This window comes from Lithobates pipiens, unplaced genomic scaffold, assembly GCF_037356315.1.
Source record: "Lithobates pipiens isolate NorthernLeopardFrog02 unplaced genomic scaffold, aLitPip1_a1.2 Scaffold_27, whole genome shotgun sequence".
NCBI classification, from domain to species: Eukaryota; Metazoa; Chordata; class Amphibia; order Anura; family Ranidae; genus Lithobates; species Lithobates pipiens.
Window position 1 is genome coordinate 208101138 of NW_027507788.1, and position 24096 is coordinate 208125233.

At 45.3% G+C, this 24096-nt stretch overlaps 1 protein-coding gene across 1 annotated transcript in view; it reads right to left on the bottom strand.

Annotated features, from left to right (window-relative positions):
- The window catches only part of CTNNBIP1 (catenin beta interacting protein 1), a 69741-nt gene that overhangs the window by 28797 nt on the left and 16848 nt on the right, over nucleotides 1–24096 (bottom strand). The window contains exons 2-4 of the mRNA XM_077458153.1: nucleotides 5467–5519; nucleotides 1143–1255; nucleotides 1–91 (exon numbers count right to left, since the gene is read on the bottom strand). Coding sequence (XP_077314279.1) covers nucleotides 1–91; nucleotides 1143–1238 — 187 coding nt within the window. The 5' untranslated portion in view covers nucleotides 1239–1255; nucleotides 5467–5519. The remainder of the gene's footprint in view (nucleotides 92–1142; nucleotides 1256–5466; nucleotides 5520–24096) is intronic.

Below are 24096 nucleotides of genomic sequence, written 5' to 3' on the forward strand. Positions count from 1 at the left end.
CCTGATCAATGGAGTGCTGGGGCAGCTGGCTGAGCTGGCTAGTGACCACTCCAGCATACGATCGCAGGAATGCTTCCTCACTAGGGGTGAGCTATGGGAGAAACAGAAAAGACATGTTACTTTCAGAGACAAACAAGTTGACGCTCCCAGCATGCTTTGCAATCTTCCAGCAGTGTGCTGCTTTGACTGCCAGCGGCAGCAGAGAAAGAACATCAATCTTAGTGGCCCAACAGAACTGACAAACATTATTCTAAAGCAACCCAAATAAAACAGTGCCGTGCCCCTTACATTGGTGGTCAGTGGGAGAGGCGCCCCCAACACTGGTAACCAGTAAGCGAGGCGCCCCCAACACTGGTAACCAGTAAGCGAGGCGCCCCCAACACTGGTAACCAGTAAGCGAGGCGCCCCCAACACTGGTAACCAGTAAGCGAGGCGCCCCCAACACTGGTAACCAGTAAGCGAGGCGCCCCCAACACTGGTAACCAGTAAGCGAGGCGCCCTCAACACTGATAACCAGTAAGCAAGGCGCCCCCAACACTGATAACCAGTAAGAGAGACGTCCCTTTACAGTGGTAGTCAGTAGGAGAAGCATCCTCTTACATTGGTGGTTAGTGGAAGAGGCGCCCCCCCCCCTTACATGAATGGTCAGTGGAAGAGACATCCCCAGTGGAGAGGGCGCCTCCCCCTTTAAGGTGGTGGTCAGTAGAGGAGGCTTGCCCCCTTACAGTGGAGGTCAGGATGAGGATGACAGCCATTAAAACTCACCTCGTTATGATTGCGGTGCTCTCTGAAGAGTGAGTAGCATTCATGTCACACTTCAGGAGGCATTGTATCACCTCCTCACCACCTGCTTTAACCCCTTGTACCTCACCGCGCAACAAGCGGCTGTGGGGCCCCTTCATTCAGTTGAACGGGAAGATAACTTTAGCTGTGCCACGATGCAAAGCATCACAGTCACAGCATATGTACACCCCTCCACTGTTCAGCTACAAGAGGGAGGGAGTCAGAAAAAATGTGACTCAGCCACGCTGTTTTACCACCCCACAACCACTAGTGTAAACAAAGCCTATGATGCACAAATCAGCGGAAGTTCTCACGCGTGTCTTGACTGGTTCTCCCCCACACAGCCTTGGAATACTCACATTAGAGCCCATCTTCCTCAGCATGAGCAGGACCCGCACCTTCTGCTGAACGTACATCTCTTCCGGACTCTTCCCGGGGGCCCCCTCGCGGTTCATGCCCCCTGCCCTGCTCCCTGCAAGAACCGAGAAAACAAACCATGAGGAGGACACCGCACAGAGCTGCAGCATTCTGGATAAACTGAGAAGCGCACATTTTTTTCTGCTTCTGATTCTCGCGACGTAAAACATCTTTCACATTACACAAAAAAAATTGGGCAAAATGTTTTTTTTTTGTTGTTAATTCATTGAAGTGTAATTTTTTCCTAATAATCTAAATTTTATTCTCTAGGATCTCTGATAAAACAAATTAAAATATAATGTTTGGGGGGGCTCCAAGTAATTTTCTGAAAAAAATTAAATAAAATTCTGGACACTTATAAGCAACAACTGTCAAAAAAAGGTTAGTAACTGACCTCATTTACAGATGGAAGTTTATTCCTTTAATCTAAAAGAACCAAAAGATGCATGGTTTCTCTTTATCGCAGTTGATACATTGAACATTTGCCGGCTGTTTTTTTTTTTCTTCTTCTTTTGACAGCTCTGAGCAGAGCTGCACCCACTTTCAGAATCCAAGTATACCCATTATTACCAAGTCCTTTATTTTTGTTTAGTAAGACTTTTCACATTTCCACACATGGATTATATTTGCGAAACGCGTAAAAAAAAAAAAAAAAGTATTAAATCGTGCAGCTCTAACACTGCATGACACAGAGGCCTGCCGCATCTCTCATCAGAATTCATATATGATCAGACTATTGTTCTACAGCTGTTTCATAGTTAGTAAGGTTGAATAAAGACACCAGTCCATCCAGTTCAACCTGAGAGAGTGTCTACAATTGTCCCTATCCCTGAACATTGCACACTCATGTCAGTCCCTACCCTCAAGGAGCCCACAATCCAAGGTCCCCATTCATATACTAGGGCCAATTTTTGACAGAAGCCAATTAACCTACCTGCATGTCTTTGGAGTGTGGGAGGAAACCGGAGTACCCGGAGGAAACCCACGCAGGCGCAGGGAGAACATGCAAACTCCAGGCAGGTAGTGTCATGGTTGGGATTCGAACCAGCGACCCTTCTTACTGCTACTACCGGCCTTCCCTTCAGTCTTGCACAGTTGTACCTGCTCCTCTCCTGAAAATTACTCACTCAAGTCTCACTGCACACTGTGAGCTTCTCACAATGTGCACTAGGATCTGCAGCAGGCCAGAGTGTGCATCATTCCCGTGCTGAAGTACAGCCAGCACAATGTAGCCTAGAACTGCACGACTCTGGCTAAAACCAGAATCGCAACTTTTTGTTGCATGGAATAAAGATCACGATTCTCGTGGCTCAACATCTTTCACACTATACAAAAAAAAAATTGGCTAACTTTACTGCTTCGTTTTTTTTTTTTTGTTTTTTTTTTTTAAGTCATTAAAAAGGGTAATTTTATCCAAATACTGGGTGACATAAAATATTGCAACAACCGCCATTTAATTATCTCAGTGATGGTGAACCTTGGCACCCCAGATGTTTTGGAACTACATTTCCCATGACGCTCATGCTCTCTGCAGTGTGGTTGAGCATCATGGGAAATTTAGTTCCAAAACATCTGGGGTGCCAAGGTTCTCCATCACTGACCTAGGGTCTCTGATAAAAAAAAAAGGGAAGAAGGATAGAACACGTTTGGGGGGTTCTAAGTAATATTCTAACAAAAAATACTGGATTTTAACGTTAACTCGTAAGCAACAAGAAGTGTCAGAAAAGGGTTTAGTAAGTGGTTAAACCACAGACAGACGTTCATTCCTTTGATCCTTTAAAGCTGCATTTACACCTGAGCGTTTCAAAGTCTTGTGTTTTTACCACGATTTTGCAACGTCTTTTATCGCGATTTTGCAATTTTTTTTATACCATGTTTTACCGCAATTTTGCAACTTTTTTCCCGTGATTTTTGTTCAGGTCACCAATGCAAAAATGCCTGTAATCTGCCCCCAAAAGAAGCTCATGTTCTTTTGTTGAGCTTTGGGGCATTTCAGACGTTTTGCTTCAGGTGACAAAACGCTCAGATGTGAACTGAACTGTGAGGCTGGGTTCACGCGGCGTTTTCCCGCATCGCATGCCTCCTATGCGGACTGCTGGGAGTGTCAATGAAATGTTAATGACACCCCCAGATCCGTCCGCATATCGCACAGGAATCGGATCGCATGGTGTGAACACCCATGCGATCCGATTCTGCTGCGGACCAAAAAAAGGCTCCCGTGCGAGTTTGCGGCGGGAGCGATGCGAATTCAGCCATACTATCTGTATGGCTGAACTCGCATCGCTACGGAGATCGGATGTGATTTGCACTGCAGTGCGGTGCGAATCACATCCGGATCTCTCACCCGCAGCGGTGTGAACCGGACCTGAATGTGAACTGAATGGGATTTTGCTTGTTGGGCGTTTTCCAGGAGTTTTTTTTCGGGTGTCTTACAAGCTGAAAATGCTCAAGTGTGAATGCAGCCTAAAAGATGAAATGTTACAATTAGGGCTGTTACTGGATTAAAATGTGTGTTCGATTAAATCGATTAATCGACTAATTTTAATTATAATGCACATACAGATCCAACTACTTTTAGCTAATCTCCTTGCATTGCAGCTCTGCATTAGTTAGTGGTAAATGTGGTATACACTATATACAATCCCCCGACACTAGTTAGTTTCCACAATCCATGACTTAACTTCACAGTTCACACAAATACGTTTTAAATTCAAACTGTAGCACTGACGTAAGTTTTTTGTTTTTTTTCCACAGTAGCGTGACAATCCCTCCACCTCCGGTTTAACTAATCACTCTCACCTGATGGCATGGACCCCCGTGCAAACAGGTGGTCATGCAAGCGGGTATCAAAAGGGTTAACCACGGACCATAAACTTCTCTCACGTCTCCTTAGATTTCAGCAAGGACCAATTTTTTGCCCAACTTTTTTTTTTTCCTATTGTGAAAGATAATGTTACGCCGAGTAAATTGATACCCAACGTGTCACGCTTCAAAATTGCGCCCGCTCGTGGAATGGCAACAAACTTTTACCCTTAAAAATCTCCATAGGCGACGTTTTAAAAAAATAAAATAAACTCTACAGGTTGCATGATTTGAGTTACAGAGGAGGTCTAGGGCTACTATTATTGATCTCGCTCTACCGATCGCAGCGATACCTCACATGTGTGGTTTTAACACCATTTTCATATGCGTGCGCTACTCACGTATGCTTTCGCTTCTGCAAGCTCGACGGGACAGGGCACATTTTAAAAAATGTAAAAAAAAAATTTTTACCTTTTATTTTTACACTTTTTTTTTTTCCTTTAAAAGGCGTCACTTTTATTCCCATTACAAGAAATGTAAACATCCCTTGTAATAGAAAAAAAAAATGTCAGGACCTCTTATCTATGAGATTTGGGGTCAAAAAGGACCTCAGATCTCATATGTACACTAAAATGCAATAAAAAAATAAATAGTCAAAAAAAAAAAAAAAAAAAAAAAATTTAAAAATGGCCCTTTAAAAGCTATGGGCGGAAGTGACGGTTTGACGTGGCTTCCACTCTGCAATGGTATGGAGACAGGTGGGGGCCATCTTCCCCTCACTAGTCTCCATACACAGCATGTGAAAGGATCCGATGGCCTCCGCCGCTGCTGGCGGCTCCAGTAAGCGGCGGAGGGCACTGGAGTGTGGCGGGCCCCCTCTCCCACCAACTATAAAATTATCTCTCGGCGTTTATCTGAAAGTGGACCGCCAGCCGAAGAGGAGGATACCGGGGTTATGGCAGCTAGCTGCTGCCATAACGTTATGCCTCTTCGAATTAGAACGTACATCGGCGTGCGGCGGTCCGCAAGTGGTTAAAACTTCCCTCATTCAAGTTCATTCCTTTGATCTAAAGAACAAAAATGTTACAATGTTTATACTTAGCTCAGTGGCTGAGGAATGTTGTGAAACTTGGCGGACTGCCTGTTTTTTTTGGGGGGGGGGGGGGTTTGACAGCTGTCGGCTTGAGCACAGAACTCTGCATAGAATCGGGAAAATGCTTTGTTAAGATTACAAGGGGGAAAGAATCGCAATCTCGATTAACGATTAATCGTGCAGCTATATTATGGGGTATTGTTTGTAGAATTTGGAGGAAAATAATGAATTGAATCCATTTTGGATGAAACAAAATGTGGAAAAACTGAAGCTCTGAATATTTTGTATATTATATATATATATATATATATATATATATATATTTATTATGTACAGTATGCAATAATTATGAGAACTCATTAAGGACTTACCTCTTGCTGAAGGATTCCCTTGGGCTGACCAGTCACACTGGAGATAAGGGACCCTAAAAAAAAAAAAAAAAAAAAAAAAAAAAAAAAAAAAAAAACAGAAAAGCATTAGATGTTGACCAATCACTGCAGCCAACAGCACACTAGTCAGAGACCATATGTCACGTTTCTTTCTCCAACAGGCTGCTAAACCCATTCAATCGTTATATAACACTATACCAGTGATGGTGAACCTTGGCATCCCAGATGTTTTGGAACTACATCATGGGAAATGTAGTTCCAAAACATCTGGGGTGCCAAGGTTCGCCATCACTGCCCCATACATTCAAATCTGCCATTGCATGTCCCCAACCGTTCCCTCCACCTATCAGATACGCTGGCTGTGCTGGGTTAGAGTTTCATACTACAAGTTCCATACGATCCCTTTAAAGCTGCGGAATTTGGGGAGGTACTGTTGGACAGTCAGCAAGTTACCGAATGTTTTGTTTGTATGAACGTTCCTTCAAAAACCTATTAGTGTATTGGCCAATTTAAATGATCCAATCGGTTTGTGTCCAAATAATGGCAAACACCAGGTATTTTCCCGATTAGATAAAAACAGGCAGTTATCCTTCGTTGCTTTTATCCTCCAGGAATAGGTGCAGGAACTCCTTCTGAAGTCACCCCTCATCTCTGCGGCCCCATTCCTTGGTTCCACCTCCCAGCACCGCTCCTTTTAGATAACACAGGACTAAATATAAAATGTTGTGGTTCTAAGGGATTTGTATGGAATTTGTTAACAACAACAAGAAATGCAATTAACAGGCACCTCCACAGCAACAACAGACGCCCCCTGCGGCGGCAACAACAACAGACGCCCGGCGGCAACAACAACAGACGCCCGGCGGCAACAACAACAGACGCCCGGCGGCAACAACAACAGACGCCCGGCGGCAACAACAACAGACGCCCGGCGGCGGCGGCAACAACAACAACAACAACAACAACAGACGCCCGGCGGCAACAACAACAACAACAACAACAACAGACGCCCGGCGGCAACAACAACAACAACAGACGCCCGGCGGCAACAACAACAACAACAGACGCCCGGCGGCAACAACAACAACAACAGACGCCCGGCGGCAACAACAACAACAACAGACGCCCGGCGGCAACAACAACAACAACAGACGCCCGGCGGCAACAACAACAACAACAGACGCCCGGCGGCAACAACAACAACAACAGACGCCCGGCGGCAACAACAACAACAACAGACGCCCGGCGGCAACAACAACAACAACAGACGCCCGGCGGCAACAACAACAACAGACGCCCGGCGGCAACAACAACAACAGACGCCCGGCGGCAACAACAACAGACGCCCGGCGGCGGCGGCAACAACAGAACCCCCCGGCGGCAACAACAGAACCCCCCGGCGGCAACAACAACAACAGACGCCCCTGGCGGCGGCGGCAACAACAACAACAGACGCCCCCGGCGGCAACAACAGACGCCCCGCGGCAGCGGCGCCAACAACAACAACAGACGCCCCCCGGCGCCGGCAACAACAACAGACGCCCCGCGGCAGCGGCGCCAACAACAACAACAGACGCCCCGCGGCAGCGGCGCCAACAACAACAACAGACGCCCCGCGGCAGCGGCGCCAACAACAACAACAACAGACGCCCCGCGGCGGCGCCAACAACAACAGACGCCCCGCGGCGGCGCCAACAACGACAACAGACGCCCCGCGGCGGCGCCAACAACAACAACAGACGCCCCGCGGCGGCGGCGCCAACAACAACAACAGACGCCCCGCGGCGGCGCCAACAACAACAGACGCCCCGCGGCAGCGGCGGCGCCAACAACAGACGCCCCCCGGCAGCAACAGACGCCCCCCGGCGGCAACAACAACAACAGACGCCCCCCCGGCGCCAACAACAACAGACGCCCCCCCCGGCGCCAACAACAACAGACGCCCCCCCCGGCGCCAACAACAACAGACGCCCCCCCGGCGGCGGCAACAACAGACGCCCCCCCGGCGGCGGCAACAACAGACGCCCCCCCGGCGGCGGCAACAACAGACGCCCCCCCGGCGGCGGCAACAACAGACGCCCCCCCCGGCGGCGGCAACAACAGACGCCCCCCCCGGCGGCGGCAACAACAGACGCCCCCCCGGCGGCAACAGACGCCCCGCGGCGGCAACAACAACAACAGACGCCCCGCGGCGGCGCCAACAACAACAGACGCCCCGCGGCGGCGCCAACAACAACAGACGCCCCCCCGGCGGCGGCAACAACAGACGCCCCCCCCGGCGGCGGCAACAACAGACGCCCCCCCGGCGGCAACAGACGCCCCGCGGCGGCAACAACAACAACAGACGCCCCGCGGCGGCGCCAACAACAACAGACGCCCCGCGGCGGCGCCAACAACAACAGACGCCCCGCGGCGGCGCCAACAACAACAGACGCCCCGCGGCGGCGCCAACAACAACAGACGCCCCCCCGGCGGCGGCAACAACAGACGCCCCCCCGGCGGCGGCAACAACAGACGCCCCCCCGGCGGCGGTAACAACAGACGCCCCCCCGGCGGCGGCAACAACAGACGCCCCCCCGGCGGCGGCAACAACAGACGCCCCCCCGGCGGCGGCAACAACAGACGCCCCCCCGGCGGCGGCAACAACAGACGCCCCCCCGGCGGCGGCAACAACAACAACAGACGCCCCCGGCGGCGGCAACAACAACAACAGACGCCCCCGGCGGCGGCAACAACAACAACAGACGCCCCCGGCGGCGGCAACAACAACAACAGACGCCCCCGGCGGCGGCAACAACAACAACAGACGCCCCCGGTGGCGGCAACAACAACAACAACAACAGACGCCCCCGGCGGCGGCAACAACAACAACAACAGACGCCCCGCGGCAGCGCCAACAACAACAGACGCCCCCCGGCGGGGGCAACAACAACAGACGCCCCCCGGCGGCAGCAAACACCAGCAGCAGCAACCCTCACTCCACTACAGCAGCAGCAACAACAGACACCCCCGGGCAGCAACAGATCCCTCCCTCAACAGTAGATCCCTTCCAGCAATAACCCACTTCGCCTTTATTTACAGCCAGGAAGTTCAGGAGAGTGGTGCAGGATTGTGGAGGACCAGGCAGGGGCGACAAGGACAGCAGGTGTTCGGGATGAAGACGGGGGGGGGGGGGGGGGGGGGGTAGTAATTGTACTGAGAGCTTTACCTTAAAGCAATATTAAACCCTAATTTCTTTTAAGCAGCTTTTTTATATGTAATCATGGCCTACGGTCCAGTTTAAGTTGGAGCCATGAACACCGTTTCTGGGCGGCTCCTTCCTCTTACAGCATCCTATGGAGCCATTCTTATGTCGCGTACACACGACTGGACTTTCCGGCAGAAAAGGTCAGACGGAATCATGTCATCGGATATTCCGATGGTGTGTGGGCTTCAGCTGACTATTTTTTTTTCAAAAAGTCTGACGGACCTAGAAATAGACCTCATTTTAAATCTTTTCGACTGAATCAATTCCTATCGGGAAAACAGTTAGTCTGTATGCTGGTTCCGATGGACCAAAAACGATGCAAGGGCAGCTATTGGCTACTGGCTATTGAACTTCCCTTTTCTAGTCCCGTTGTACATCATCACGTTCAAAACGAAGGACTTCGGTGTGATCGTGTGTAGGCAAGTCCGTTCGGTCAGAACTCTGTCGGAAAGACCTTCAAGAGTTTCTGACGGAAAGTCCGGTCGTGTGTGCGTACACGGCATTACATGCAGGGATAAGAATCGTGTCTCTCTCTATGCTTTGTGCATCAATAGAGATGCACAGCCACAGAGCGTAAAGTGGCAAAACACCCCCTACCTTCTCCCTCTTCCTCCACGCTAACAGACTGCACTGTCCACTGTTGGAACTCTTTTCTTGTAAAGACCTTAATTTAGGAAAGCAGCACTGACAAGTGCTGGGATAATAAATTTTAACAAATAGTTCCCTGAGGGTTTAATACTATGAATATATTGCAAAAAAAAAAAAAAAAAATACAAAATAAAAATTATATTATATTGAATTTTTTTTATAATAATAATAAAAAAAAAAAAAAAAAAAAAAAAAAAAAAAGTTTAACCTTCATTATTACTTTAAATGACAGTCTACTTTAATAAGGCGAAGAGCAAACAATGCACCAACACAGCAACTACACCGATTGTTCTCAGCTGAAAACCTTAAAGGGTTAATGCATACTGATATTGATCTGAAATCTCTTTTTAAGAAAAAATAAAAATGCAGTAAAATATTCTTCCAAGAGACAGCCGGGCGAACGATGAATGTGCAGAGTATGCAGAAAGCGATACATACATCCCGCGCCTATACTGGAATCCATTCCTCACACGGGATCTTATATTACAGATATGGAAGCAGCTGTCCCCGAGCCAACACAAAGAATCTGCCCATCATCTCCAATCACCCGGATCGGGTTCTTACAGCGGGAACCAGGCACTGACCGACTCCAGGAAACGTTTACAAATCGATCGCTCATGCGATTGCAGGAACGAGTGTTCGGAGACTATGTAACAATTATCTAGGGAAATGACTGGAGCCTCTGCTGAGGACAGAGAAGACGCACACCTACCTACACACAGATTTATCATTATGTACTAACATAATCCTAAAAGGAAACACTAAACCATTAAAGCGGAGGTCCACCCTAAAATGGACCTTCCGCTCATTGGATTCCTCCCCCCCTCCGGCGCCACAATTGGCACCTTTCAGGGGGGAGGGGGGTGCAGTTACCTGGATAATCCAGGTAACTGCACCCACTTCCGGGCTAGCTCTCTGCGGAAAGGGGCGTACATTACTCCCCTTTCCGCAAGTGCCCGCCCCCTTCCGCAAGTGCCCCGCTGCCTGCTGGGAAACACACAGATCCCAGAGGCAGCGGGGACCGTCCTCATTGCGCAGCGCGGCTCGCGCATGCGCAGTAGGGAACCGGGAAATGAAGCCGAAAGGCTCCATTTCCTGATTCCCATACCCAAGATGGCGGCGGCAGCACTCGAGTGTCGATCTAGAGATCGGCTTCGGGTGCCGACATCGCGGGCGCGCTGGACAGGTAAGTGTCACTATTTTAAAAGTCAGCAGCTGCAGTATTTGTAGCTGCTGACTTAAAAAAAAAAAAAAAAAAAAAAAAAACGCGGAGTCCCGGCGGACTCCCGCTTTAACATCTGTCCTCCAAGGAGCATACAATCTACAGTCATAGCAGTACACCGAGTGTATATAGATATACTATATTCCATCAAAAGGCAGTGTATTTTATATACAACTTTATAGATCAGACCAAAATGAGGGACAAACGAAGAGAAAAAGAGGGACTTTGTTCCAAATCTGGGACAGTCCTTTGAAATCAGGGACAGTTGGGAGCTACAAGGTATTCATACCATATATATTATATATATATATATATATATATATATATATATATATATATATATATATATATATATATATATATATATATATATATATATATATACACATACATATACACACACATACATACATACATATACATATATAATAGTGTTAAAGCGGTAGTAAACCCGCTAATTTTTTATTTATTTTTTTTACCACCTGCAAAGCAAAAAGGCATAATGAGCTAGTTCGCACCGCATACTAGCGCATTATGAAATATTTACCTTAGAACGAGGCCCCCGACATCTGGGCCGATCCACGCCGAGGGAACTGACATGCTCCCTCTGCGTTTCTTCCGGGTATCGCGGCTCCGGCGCTGTGAGTGGCCGGAGCCGCGATATCGTCACTCCCGCACATGTGCGCGGGAGATTTCATCCCGGCCGGTCGGCCACTGCCGGACTTTCAGCCGAGAACCCCCTTGTGCGCATGCGCCGTTGCAGTCAGCGGCGCATACCGAGGGGAATATCTCCTGAACCGTACAGGTTTAGGAGATATTTTTTTTACCTACAGGTAAGCCTTATTATAGGCTTTCCTGTAGGTAAAAGTTAAAAATTTGAGTATACAACCACTTTAAGAAAGAAAAGATAAAAAATTTAAAAAAAGTAAAAAGGATGTTTTGTACGGATCAAATCGAAATAAATAGGAAAAGGAGGAAAGGACGTATTAGTGGTAATTAGGGAAACAAAATTGTAAAATATATACGGATGCTGTAACTTGGTCTGTTATATTGAAATATGTCAAAGAAAGAAATAAAGTCAAAAAAATGTCTTTTATTGGGATTTTATGTGATAGAGCAGGGATATGCAATTAGCGGACCTCCAGCTGTTGCAAAACTACAAGTCCCATCATGCCTCTGCATCTGGGTGTCATGCTTGAGGCTGTCGGAGTCTTGCTATGCCTCATGGGACTTGTAGTTCTGCAACAGCTGGAGGTCCGCTAATTTCATATCCCTGCGATAGACCAAAACAAAGTGGCACATAAATTGTGAAGTGGAAGGAAAATGATAAATGGTTTTCAACATTTTTTTTTTACAAATAAATACGTGAAAAGTGTGTCATGCGTTTGTATTCAGCCCCCTTTATTCTAATACCCCTAACTAAAATCTAATGGGACCAATTGCCTTCAGAAGTCACCTAATAAGTAAATAAATAGAGTTCACCTGTGTGTAATTGAATCTCAGTATAAATACAGCTGTTCTGTGAAGCCCTCAGAGGTTTGTTAGAGAACCTTAGTTAAACAGCATCATGAAGGCCAAGGAACACACCAGACAGGTCAGGGATGAAGTTGCGCAGACGTTTAAAACAGGGTTAGGTTATATAAAAATATATATAAAAAAAAGAAATATCCCAAGCTTTGAACATCTCACAGAGCACTGTTCAATCCATCATCCGAAAATGGAATGAGTATGGCACAACTGCAAACCTACAAGACATGGCCGTCCACCTAAACTGACCGGCCGGGCAAGGAGAGCATTCAGAGAAGCAGCCAAGAGGTCCATGGTGACTCTGGAGGAGCTGCAGAGATCCACAGCTCAGGTGGGAGAATCTGTCCACAGGACAACTATTAGTCGTCTCTCCACAAATCTGGTCTTTATGGAAGAGTAGCAAGAAGAAAAACAAATGGTGAAAGAAAGCCATAAGAGGTCCTGTTTGCAGTTTGTGGGAAGCCATGTGGGGGACACGGCAAAAATGTGGAAGAAGGTGCTCTGGTCAGATGAGACCAAAATTTTACTTTTTGGCCTAAAAGCAAAGCGCTTTGTGTGGGGGGAAAACACACACCGCACATCACCCTGAACACACCATCCCCACTGTGAAACATGGTGGTGGCAGCATCATGTTGTGGGAATGCTTTTCTTCCAGCAGGGACAGGGAAGCTGGTCAGAGTTGATGGGAAGATGGATGGAGCCAAACACAGGGCAATCTTAGAAGAAAACCTGTTAGTCTGCAAAAGACTTGAGACTGGGGCGGAGGTTCACCTTCCAGCAGGACAACGACCCGAAACATCCAGCCAGAGCTACAATGGAATGGTTTAGATCAGGGATTTTCAAACTACGGCCCTCCAGCTGTTGCAGAACTACACATCCCATGAGGCATTGTAAAACTGGCATTCACAGAAATGACCAAGCATGATGAGAATTGTAGTTCCTGAACAACTGGATGGCCATAATTTGGAGACCCCTGGTGTAGATCAAAGCATATTCATGTGTTAGAATGCCCCAGTCAAAGTCCAAACCTAAATCCAATAGAGAATCTGTGGCAAGACTTGAAAATCGCTGTTCACAGACGCTCTCCATCCAATCTGAGAGAGCTTGAGATATTTTGCAAAGAAGAATGGGCAGAAATGTCCCTCTCTAGATGTGCAAAGCTGGTAGAGACATCCCCAAAAAGACTTGCAGCTGTAATTGCAGTGAAAGGCGGTTCTACAAAGTATTGACTCCGGGGGGCGCCATACAAATGTACCCCCCACACTTTTCACATATTTGTAAAACATTCTGAAAACCATTTATCATTTTCCTTCCACTTCACAATTATGTGACACTTTGTGTTGGTTTATCACATAAAACCCCAATAAAATACATTTACATTTTTGGTTGTGACGTGACAAAATGTGGAAAATTTCAAGGGGTATGAATACTTTTTCAAGGCACTGTACTAAGGGGGCGTCTGGCTTTATGGATGACATCATTGGCTTGGTCTGGGACATTACACAGCAGAGATCAGACAATGCTGGGGGTAGAATGATCTGGAAGTCATGGGGTGTAACACTCCGGATAATCAGCTCATAAAACACTTCTCGGCAGACAACCCAATCAGCGCCCTACAGTGTAGGAAATGATGTGTATAGTACACATCACAGCACCCAGTGTGTCTGCCTGCGAAAGGGGCCCCGCCAGGGGGTGCCAGACACACAACATAGCGGTCACATGACCCCGCCAATTAGACGGCAACACAAAATCATAATTTTTTTTTGCATTGCAGCATCTCTACAAGATCAATGATGTCTGAGAATGTTTTGCGGTCCTAAAGATGACCGTTCTATCCGTTAAACTTCCTCCCTCAACTTTCAGCGCGGTCACACTTTGAAAATTGTGCGGTCATGCTACACCGTACATATGAAATTTTTATCATTTTTTTTTTCACACAGAGCTTTCTTTTGTTAGTATCATTGGATTTAAAATATTTGCTAAAAAAGGAAAAATAAACAAAAATTAAGGAAAAAACAAACATGTTTTTCTTAGTTTATTTTGCAAATAAATTTTTTTTTTTTTTTTCTAAATTTATGAACAAAAAGTGTTCTGCTGCATTTCTTTGGTGAAAATAACCCAAATCAGTGCTTACTTTTTATTCTGTAGGAATGTTATGCCGCGTACACACGGTCGGAATTTCGGCCAGCAAAAAAATCGATAAGAGCTTTTCTTCGACCGTGTGTGCGCTCCATCGGAATTTTGCTGGCCAAATTTCAGCCAGCAAAAGATTGAGAGCATGTTCTCAACTTTTCCGACGGAAAAAGGAAAATTCCGATCGTGTTTTATGCAATTCCAATGCGCAAAAACTCACGCATGCTCAGATTCGACTACGAGACGGAAGCTGTTGGCTACTGGCTATTGAACTTCCCTTTTTTCTAGTCCCTTCGTGCGTCACTGCGTTCCCGACGGTCGGAATTTGGTGTGACCGTGTGTATGCAAGACAGCTTGAGCGAAATCCTGTCGGATTTCCATCTGGAAAATCAGAGCTTTTGCGTGTGCACGCGGCATTAGTCCACAAACTGTGAAGTATATATATATCTGAAAACTCAATCGGCTGATCTCATTTATTGAGGTCCGAAAATGTCAGGACAGTACAAATATCCCCCAAATGGTGATCCAAGGTATTTAGTAAGAGGCATGGCATGTTTTTTGATTGTAATTTATCACAATTTTTTCATCGAACGTAATGAGAAACTTTGTTCAAAATTCTAATAATTATAAATGCGCATAAAAATAAGTGCAATAGCACAAAAAACATAATAAATAAAAAGAAAAAAAAAAAAAAAAAAAAAAGAAAAAGAAGAAGTGCATATGCACAACGCCTGCTGTTGCACACCATAGTGTGATTGGGGCCTAATGGTGTCAGGAACCTTTCCCGGAGTATTTATAGTCCCACAGGTGGCTCAGTCACTGTAATCCAATCACCATGTGTGAAGGCAGATGTGGATTCTATGAGAACAATCGGAAGTGTGAAAGTGTCCGATACGAATAATAAACGCTCCATTCACACCAATGCGTTTTTTTTTCATGCTTTTTGCAGAAACGTAGGATATTATTTTAACATGGTTTCCAATGGAACACGTTCACATCAATGCGTTTTTGTGCCTCTGCATTTTTGGAAAGGGTCGGGGATATTTTTTTAGGCTGCGTTCGTGCTGTGATGCCAGGCATTGCATGTGATTCGCACCACATTGCCGAAAATCGCATCAAAATTGTGCAGGACTTTTTTTTTTTGGTCTGCACTGGAATTGGATCGCATGGGTGTCCACACCCACGCGATCCGATCCCTGCACTATTTCACAGTTCGCACTGTGAACCTATTTGGGGGCGGGGGGGGGGGGGTCTCATTAACTTTACATTGACACACGCAGTGGGTTTTTTTTTTTAGCAAAGACCCTAGTAAATACAATGGCGGTCGTTGCAACTTTTTATCTCGCACGGTATTTGCGCAGCAATTTTTCGATCACCTTTTTTTGGAAAAAAAAAAAAAAAAACTGTTTCATGCTTAAACAAAAAAAACAAACCATTAAATTTAGCCCAATTTTTTTGCATAATGTGAAAGAAGAAGTTACGCCGAGTAAATAGATACCCAACATGTAATGCTTTAAAAATTGCACACGCTCGTGGAATGGCGCCAAACTTCGATACTTAAAAATCCCCGTAGGCGACACTTTACATTTTTTTTTACTGGTTACATGTTTTGAGTTAGAGGAGGTCCAGGGCTAGAATTATTACTCTAATGTTCGCGGCGAAACCTCACATGTGTGGTTTGGACACCGTTTTCATATGCGGGCGGGACTTGCGTATTTGTTTTTTTTTTTGTTTTTTTTTTGTTTTTTAATTGTTAGACTTATTTTTTAGTTTGACACCAAAATAATAAAAAATAAAACACTTTTTGATGACTTTTATTCCTATTACAAGGAATGTAAACAACCCTTGAAATAGTAATATGGCACGATCGGTCCTTTTTACAATGAGAGATGGGGGCAATAGGACCCCATATCTCACCTCTAGGCTTCCCAGCTGAGGCGGCGCTGTTTTTTTTTTTTTTTTTTTTTTTTTAATGCAGAGGCCGGGCATGACGTCACAACATCGCACCCGGCCTCCGAACGATCATAGAGACTGTCGACCATCAGGTCTGCAGGAACTCTCTATGATCACCAACCGGGGCCAGCAGATCAGTTCCCCGACTCACCGATGGAAGTGGCAAGTCAGTAGAAGCACCGGAGGGCAGCGTCCCCTCCCGCAAGAACGATCAAGCGGTGTAACAGCCGCTATGAACATCCTTATGGTGTAGGGAGTCTCTGGCTGAAAAAGCCGATATCTGAATGACGTCTGACCCATCATTCAGATATAGTCAAGGACGTCCCTGGACGCCCTCCCGACGCAAAGAGGTTAAAAAGGTTGTTTACTTTGCCAGATAGAACTATGGACAGGATCCTATTGCATTGTCCAATCTACAGCCACACACAGAAGATCTAAATCCAATCATTAAAATCTTAACAGGAGCAGATAAGACCCCTTTCACACTGGGGCTGCTCATGCGTTTGGGGTAAAGCGCCGCTCATAGCGGCGCTTTACCGCTGTTTAAAGCGGCACTTTGAGCGGGCGCTTTTAACCCCCCCCAAAAAAGGGGTTAAAAACATCCCTGTGCTGCAGCGCTTCCAAATCGTTTTTCTGGCGCCTTGGAAGCGCTGCCCCTTCATTGCAATGGGCAGGGGCATTTTGGAAGCCTTGTATACACCGCTCTCAATGCCACCCCAAAGATGCTGCTTGCAGGGCTTTTTCTAACGTCCCGCAAGCGCACCGCCCCGGATGTGAAAGCACACATTGTAATGAATAGGAGGCAGTTTTCAGGCGCTATTTCTAGTGCTAAAACACCTGAAAACTGCCTCAGTGTAAAAGGGGTCTTAGAGAGGCAGGAGCAAATCAGCAATGAAAAGAAAATAAAGTGAAAAAAATGTATTTTATGAAGGAAAAGAAAAAGGACACCTGCTTTTGTTACACATCGTCTTGGAAAAATGAAAGGTTTAATGTATGAAATTTTTTTTTTTTTTATTATAATAATAATAAATAATAATAATAATAATAATTCACTGTGCTGATGTCTTAAACATTTGCAGAGGCAAAACAATTAACCGCCATATTGTTTTTATTAGCATTATCCCCTATGATCACCAGCACCCTGTAGTGGGCAAAATGCGGTATTTTAGAAAAATACTAGATGGAGGCCGGGTATCATAGCGCTCCAGAAGACGTCACTGACGAAACGCGTAGGGCGTGGTCACGTTACGTGCATCTTCCTTACAGCTAGCAGCGGCCGGTGGATATTCTAAACAAAGCGAGCTTTCACTACCTATATGCGAGTAGGTTTTTCTTTTTTTAAATCAAGCACATTTTAAGTACGTACTACACCATGGATATGTTTCTTCCTTTAATGCATACACCAACGGAGGTTTAATACGATTGGAAGAGTGAGCATCCCCCAGCGCATTACCAGCAAACGCCAGACAGCAGCACAGTGGCTTATACTGTGAAAGCCCATCTACCCCAATTGGGGCATGAATTCTGGTGAGAGCAATTACATTACCATATCACTGAGAAGCGCACCGGGGAAAGCGGTTCTCTCCACTGAAGATACTAGCACTTTTGCACTAGTCACCTTCTTTCATCTCTATATGGGACATTTTTCCAATGTTGTTTGAATGAACTTTATAACGTTTGATGGTCACTTCTATTTTTGTTTGCACACTTTACTATATGGACTAATATCACCATTCAGTTTAAAATTAATTAAATTTGTTATCGTTCACTTCAGTAATTTATATTGGCACCTTTGTTGGGATTTCAGGCACTAATACACTTAAGTATGAGTATGTATTAGATATATAGCATTATATAATTCAGCATATATAATTCATAATTTTTATTATTTTATTTTTCGCACTTAAACGTTGTGGATTGGGTTTTTATAAAATATAAAGGTTTTCGGGTTTAGCGCCACAATCTAGTGCATGAGCATCATGGGATATGTAGTTCCAAAACATCTGGGGTGCCATGGTTCGCCATCATTGTCATAGGGAATAATCATATGGTGATAAATAATATGATGATCATTTGTTGTGCTTGCATGAATGCTTAAGGGTTGTCTTTTTTTTTCATGACAACAAATTTATAATATACATTATATATATATATATATATATATATATATATATACATATATATACACACACACACACACACACACACACACACATATATATACATACATATACACACACACACACACACACACACACACACACACAATTGGCTTGGGGTGTATAACTTTCCAAAATGGGGTCATTGGGGGGGGTTTGTACTTCCCTGCCATTTTATATATATATATATAAAATAATGACATAGTATACAATTCTTACACAAGCCATGTTGTACTTTAAAGTGTTACTAAAGGCATTTTAGTAAAAATCCCAAATTTTGGGTTGACATTAGAATAATAATTGAAGGGAAATCTCCCAATGAGGACACTCTGGTGACACCCCAGGAATCCCTCACTTTTCAGGGATTTCCTCTCACTTCCCGTTTTGGCTATGGGACAGGAAATGAAGGCAAATCTCCCCAATGAGACACGGATGGCAAAAAGTAAAATGATGGGAGTTATAACCCCCCCACCTACGCTATCCAAAAATAAAAAATAAAGCTTTGCCTTTAGTTACACAAGGTTATTAAAAACGATCTATCCTTTTCAGTGCGCAGTGCTGTACTCTTCTGTACAATTCAATGAATACGGCAACATTCTGTACACTGTTGGCGTACAGGAAAACTCCAGAAGTCATTTCCCACTTGTGCGATTAGCCTTAATGATTTTCCCCCGAAGACCACACTAAAAATAAAAAGGTTTAAGGCACCCCCTGCAATAGGAATTTTAGTTTTGGTGAGATACTCCAAAGATTAACCGCTTGCTTACAGGACACCTAAACCCCCCTCCTGCCCAGACCAATTTTCAGCTTTTAGCGCTCACTAACTGAATGACAATTGCGCGGTCATACAACACTGTACCCAAATTACATTTATCTTTTCCCCACAAATAGAGCTTTCTTTTGGTGGTATTTGATAACCTCTGGGTTTTTAAATTTAATTTATTTATTTTTTTTAAACCCAAAAGACCAAAATTGTAAAAAAATAAAATACTACAAAATTGTTTTATATTGTGTTAATAAATTTTGCAAACCGGTAATTTTTCTCCTTCATCGATGTACGCTGATGAGGCTGCACTGATGGGGACCGATAAGGCGGCATTGGTGACACTGATTGGCACCACTTGTGGGCACCGATTTGTGGCACTGTGGGCAATGGCAGGCGTTACCGGTTGGCACAGATGAGGCCTCTTCCTCTTTCGGGACTGATGTCCCTTGCATAGAAGCCGCTGATCAGCTTTTTTTTTTCTTTTTTTTTCCCCCTCCGATTACCGCTCTTCTGTTTACATCACAGGATCAGCTGTCATTGGCTGACAGATGATCGCATGGTAACGGGCCGGAATCGACCCCTTACTCAGACCTGTGATCACCTGAGTCTCACAGCGCAGGGAGCGTGCAAAGGGGAGGACGTCTATCGACAGCCTCTTGGCAAAAGTAGGTTTGCGCTGTAGCTGTCATTCCGCTATAGTGTGGATCTGAAGGGGTTAAATACTTTGAAAGTGGCGCAGACACTGCAACTTTTCTCATTAGAACACTGAAAGTGCACCAAGTGAATATAATGAACTAGAGCTGCGTAATTAAATCGTCAAGAATCGCTATTTTGACTAAAGTGTTTCACAATTCTTTCTAAGCAAAGAATACTCTCTGCTCTTCTGAAGCCACAGCCCTCCAAAGAAAGGAAGAGAAAAAAAAACCGGGCAGTCTGCCAAGAATCAAAACCATTCTTTATCAGTTGAACTTAAGTATAAACATTGTAACAATTTGTCAATGGAATAGACTTTGTGTGTAATTGAAAAAAAAGTTAACTACTTAAACCTTTTTCTGATATTTGTTGGTTTCAAGTTAAAGCGGAGGTCCACCCTAAAGTGGACCTTCCGCTCATCGGAACCCTCCCCCCCTCCAGAGCCACAATTGGCACCTTTCAGGGGGGAGGGGGGTGAAGGTACCTGTACAGTAGAGGTATCTGCACCCACTTCCAGGATAGCTCTCTGCGGAAAGGGGCGTAGATTACGCCCTTTTCCGAAAGTACCCCGCTGCCTGCTGGGAAACACACAGATCCCAGAGGCAGCGGGTCCATCCTTATTGCGCAGCGCGACTCGCGCATGCGCAGTAGGGAACCGGGAAATGAAGCCGAAAGGCTCCACTTCCTGATTCCCATACCCAAGATGGCGGCGGCAGCAACCGAGAGATCGGCTTCGGGTGCTGACATTGCGGGCGCGCTGGACAGGTAAGTGTCACTATTTTAAAAGTCAGCAGCTGCAGTATTTGTAGCTGCTGGCTTTAAAAAAATAAATAAATAAATAAATAAAAAAAAAAACGCGGAGTCCCGGCTGACTTTTTTTTTTTTGCTAGAAAATTACTTAGAAGCACCAAACATATACATACATACATACATACATACATACACACTAGAGAATAAAATGGTGGTTGTTGCAATATTTTATGTAGCACTGTATTTGTGCAGTAGTGCAATTTTTTTTTTTTTAAATTAACGAATGATAAAAAAAAAAAAAAAAAACCCTAACCAGTTAAGTTAAACCATTTTTTATTTATTTTATTTTTTGAATAATGTGAAAGATTTTACGTTGCGAGAATCGTGAGATTTTGTGATCTTTTTATCCTAAGCAAAAAAATAAATAAAAATCATGATTCTCATTTTGGCCAGAATCGTACAGCTCTATAATGAACCAGATCCTCCCATTTAGAATCAGTCTGCAAAGGACATGGGGGGGACCACTTTCTTCAGGGCAAAAAAAAATGCAGGAATCTGCTACGTTTGTTAAAACCCCTTCAATGTATATAGATCACCCAGAGGGGAATGTTTTTTTTTTTCCCCCTTAACAAAAGTGGAGTTACTCTTAGGCCCTTGTACGCACGGTCGGAGATTCCGACGGAATGTGTCCTATCGGACCGTTTTGTCGGATATTCCGACTGCGTGTGGTCTACATCGGACTGTTTCCATCGGAGTATCCGACAGACCAAATTTTCCAACTTGTTGGTAAAATTTTCAGACAAACTGCTCCGATCGGACATACAGTGGTTTGAAAAAGTGTTTGCCCCCTTCCTCATTTCCTGTTCCTTTGCATGTTTGTCACACTTAAGTGTTTCGGAACATCAAACCAATTTAAACAATAGTCAAGGACAACACAAGTAAAACACAAAATGCAATTTGTAAATGAAGGTGTTTATTATTAAAGGTGAAAAAAATTAAAACCATCATGGCCCTGTGTGAAAAAGTGATTGCCCCCTAAACCTAATAACTGGTTGGGCCACCCTTAGCAGCAACAACTGCAACCAAGCGTTTGCGATAACGTGCAATGAGGCTTTTACAGCGTCCTGGAGGAATTTTGGCCCACTCATCTTTGCAGAATTGTCCTAATTCAGTTACATTAGAGGGTTTTCGAGCATGAACGGCCTTTTTAAGGTCATAGCACAACATCTCAATAGGATTCAGGTCAGGACTTTGGCTAGGCCACTCCAAAGTCTTCATTTTGGGTTTTTTCAGCCATTCGGTGGTGGACTTGCTGGTGTGTTTAGGATCATTGTCCTGCTGCAGAACCCAAGTTCGTTTCAGCTTGAGTACACGAACAGATGGTCGGACATTCTCCTTCAGGATCTCTTGGTAGACAGCAGAATTCATAGTTCCTTTTATAACGGCAAGTCTTCCAGGTCCTGAAGCAGCAAAACAGCCCCAGACCATCACACTACCACCACCATATTTTACTGTTGGTATAATGTTCTTTTTATGAAATGCAGTGTTCCTTCTACGCCAGATATACTTGGACACACACCTTCCAAAGAGTTCCACTTTTGTCTCATCGGTCCACAGAATGTTGTCCCAAAAGTCTTGGGGATCATCAAGATGTGTTGTGGAGAAATTGAGACGAGCTTTGATGTTCTTTTTGCTCAGCAGTGGTTTTCTCCTTGGAACTCTGCCATGCAGGCCATTTTTGCCCAGTCTTTTCCTGATGGTGGAGGCATGAACGCTGACCTTAACTGAGGCAAGTGAGGCCTGCAGTTCCTTGGACGTTGTTGTGGGGTCTTTTGTGACCTCTTGGATGAGTCGTCGCTGCGCTCTTGGGGTAATTTTGGGTGGCCGGCCACTCCTGGGAAGGTTCACCACTGTTCCATGTCTTCGCCATTTGTGGATAATGGCTCTCACTGTGGTTCGCTGGATTCCCAAAGCTTTGGAAATGGCTTTATAACCCTTTCCAGACTGATAGATCTCAATTACTTTTTCTCAATTGTTCCTGAATTTCTTTGGGTCTCGGCATGATGTGTAGCTTTTAAGGATCTTCTGGTGGACCTTAGGGCCGGTTCACACTGCGGGCGATGCGAGGCGACACCGACTTGCCTCGCCGCGACCTGCCGCGACCTCAGCGGCGATTTGCAAATGACTTCTGTATAGAAGTCAATGCAAGTCACCCCGAGGTCGCCCAGAAGTAGTACAGGAACCTTTTTTCTGAGTCGGAGCGACTCGAGTCACTCCTCTCAGAACGGTTCCATTGTACAGAACGGGGGCGACTTGTCAGATCGCGGCGAGGCAAGTCGTGTCGCCTCGCATCGCCCGCAGTGTGAACCGGCCCTTACTGTGTCAAGCAGCTCCTATTTAAGTGATGCCTTGATTGTGAACAGGTGTGGCAATAATCAGGCCTGGGTGTGGCTAGAGAAATTGAACTCAGGTGTGGACAACCACAGTTATAGTATGTTTTAACAAGGGGGGCAATCACTTTTTCACACAGGGCCATGATGGTTTGGATTTTTTTTCACCTTTAATAATAAACACCTTCATTTACAAATTGCATTTTGTGTTTACTTGTGTTGTCCTTGACTATTGTTTAAATTGGTTTGATGTTCCGAAACACTTAAGTGTGACAAACATGCAAAGGAACAGGAAATGAGGAAGGGGGCAAACACTTTTTCACACCACTGTACTCCGATCATGTGTAGAGAATTCCGATCGGACAAAGTGCCACGCATGCTCAGATCAAATTCCTACATCAAAGCTATTGGCTACTAGCCTGAACATAGTCCCGTCGTAACGAAATAACGTCGGATTTTCCAACAACTTTATCGGTCCGTGTGTATGCAACAGTTTCGGACAAAATCCGACGGATTTGGTTGTCGGAATCTCCGACCGTGTGTACAAGGGCTTAGACCATCTGGTTAAGATTTTGATCTACTTTAATCTGGGTAGAAACCAGTTAACCTACCAACGTGTGTTTGGGTCAGACACAAAGAGCACCCAAACCCCCCCCCCCCCCCCCCACACACACACACACACACACACACATGCGAAGACCGAGAATGCAAGATGGTGTCACTGGTGGGATGTGACCCTGAGACCCCCTGGCATACAAGACCATAGCGCCAAGCCACCGCACTGCCCTGACGCATGTTTGTAGAAGACCTGAGAAATTTCATTCTAGAAATGAAGACCTTAAACCTCGCCTTGACCTTATAAGCAGCTTCGGCATTGTATCCTCTCCCCCGGTGAAAAGGCATGGAGTGCTGTGCCAAGACAACCAGCTGTCCATTCGTGAATGACAGTACTGATAACACCGACTGTCTCCAATCTACTGCACAGCTACTTACTTCCATCTCAGCTGTCCCATACAAATCAGGAGTGACCCGGCCAGAGCACAAGCGCGGGTTTAAGTTTTCCGGAGACCTGAGAAGGTGGCAGAGCGCCCGGAAAGCGGATCCACTTCGAAAAAACGGATGGT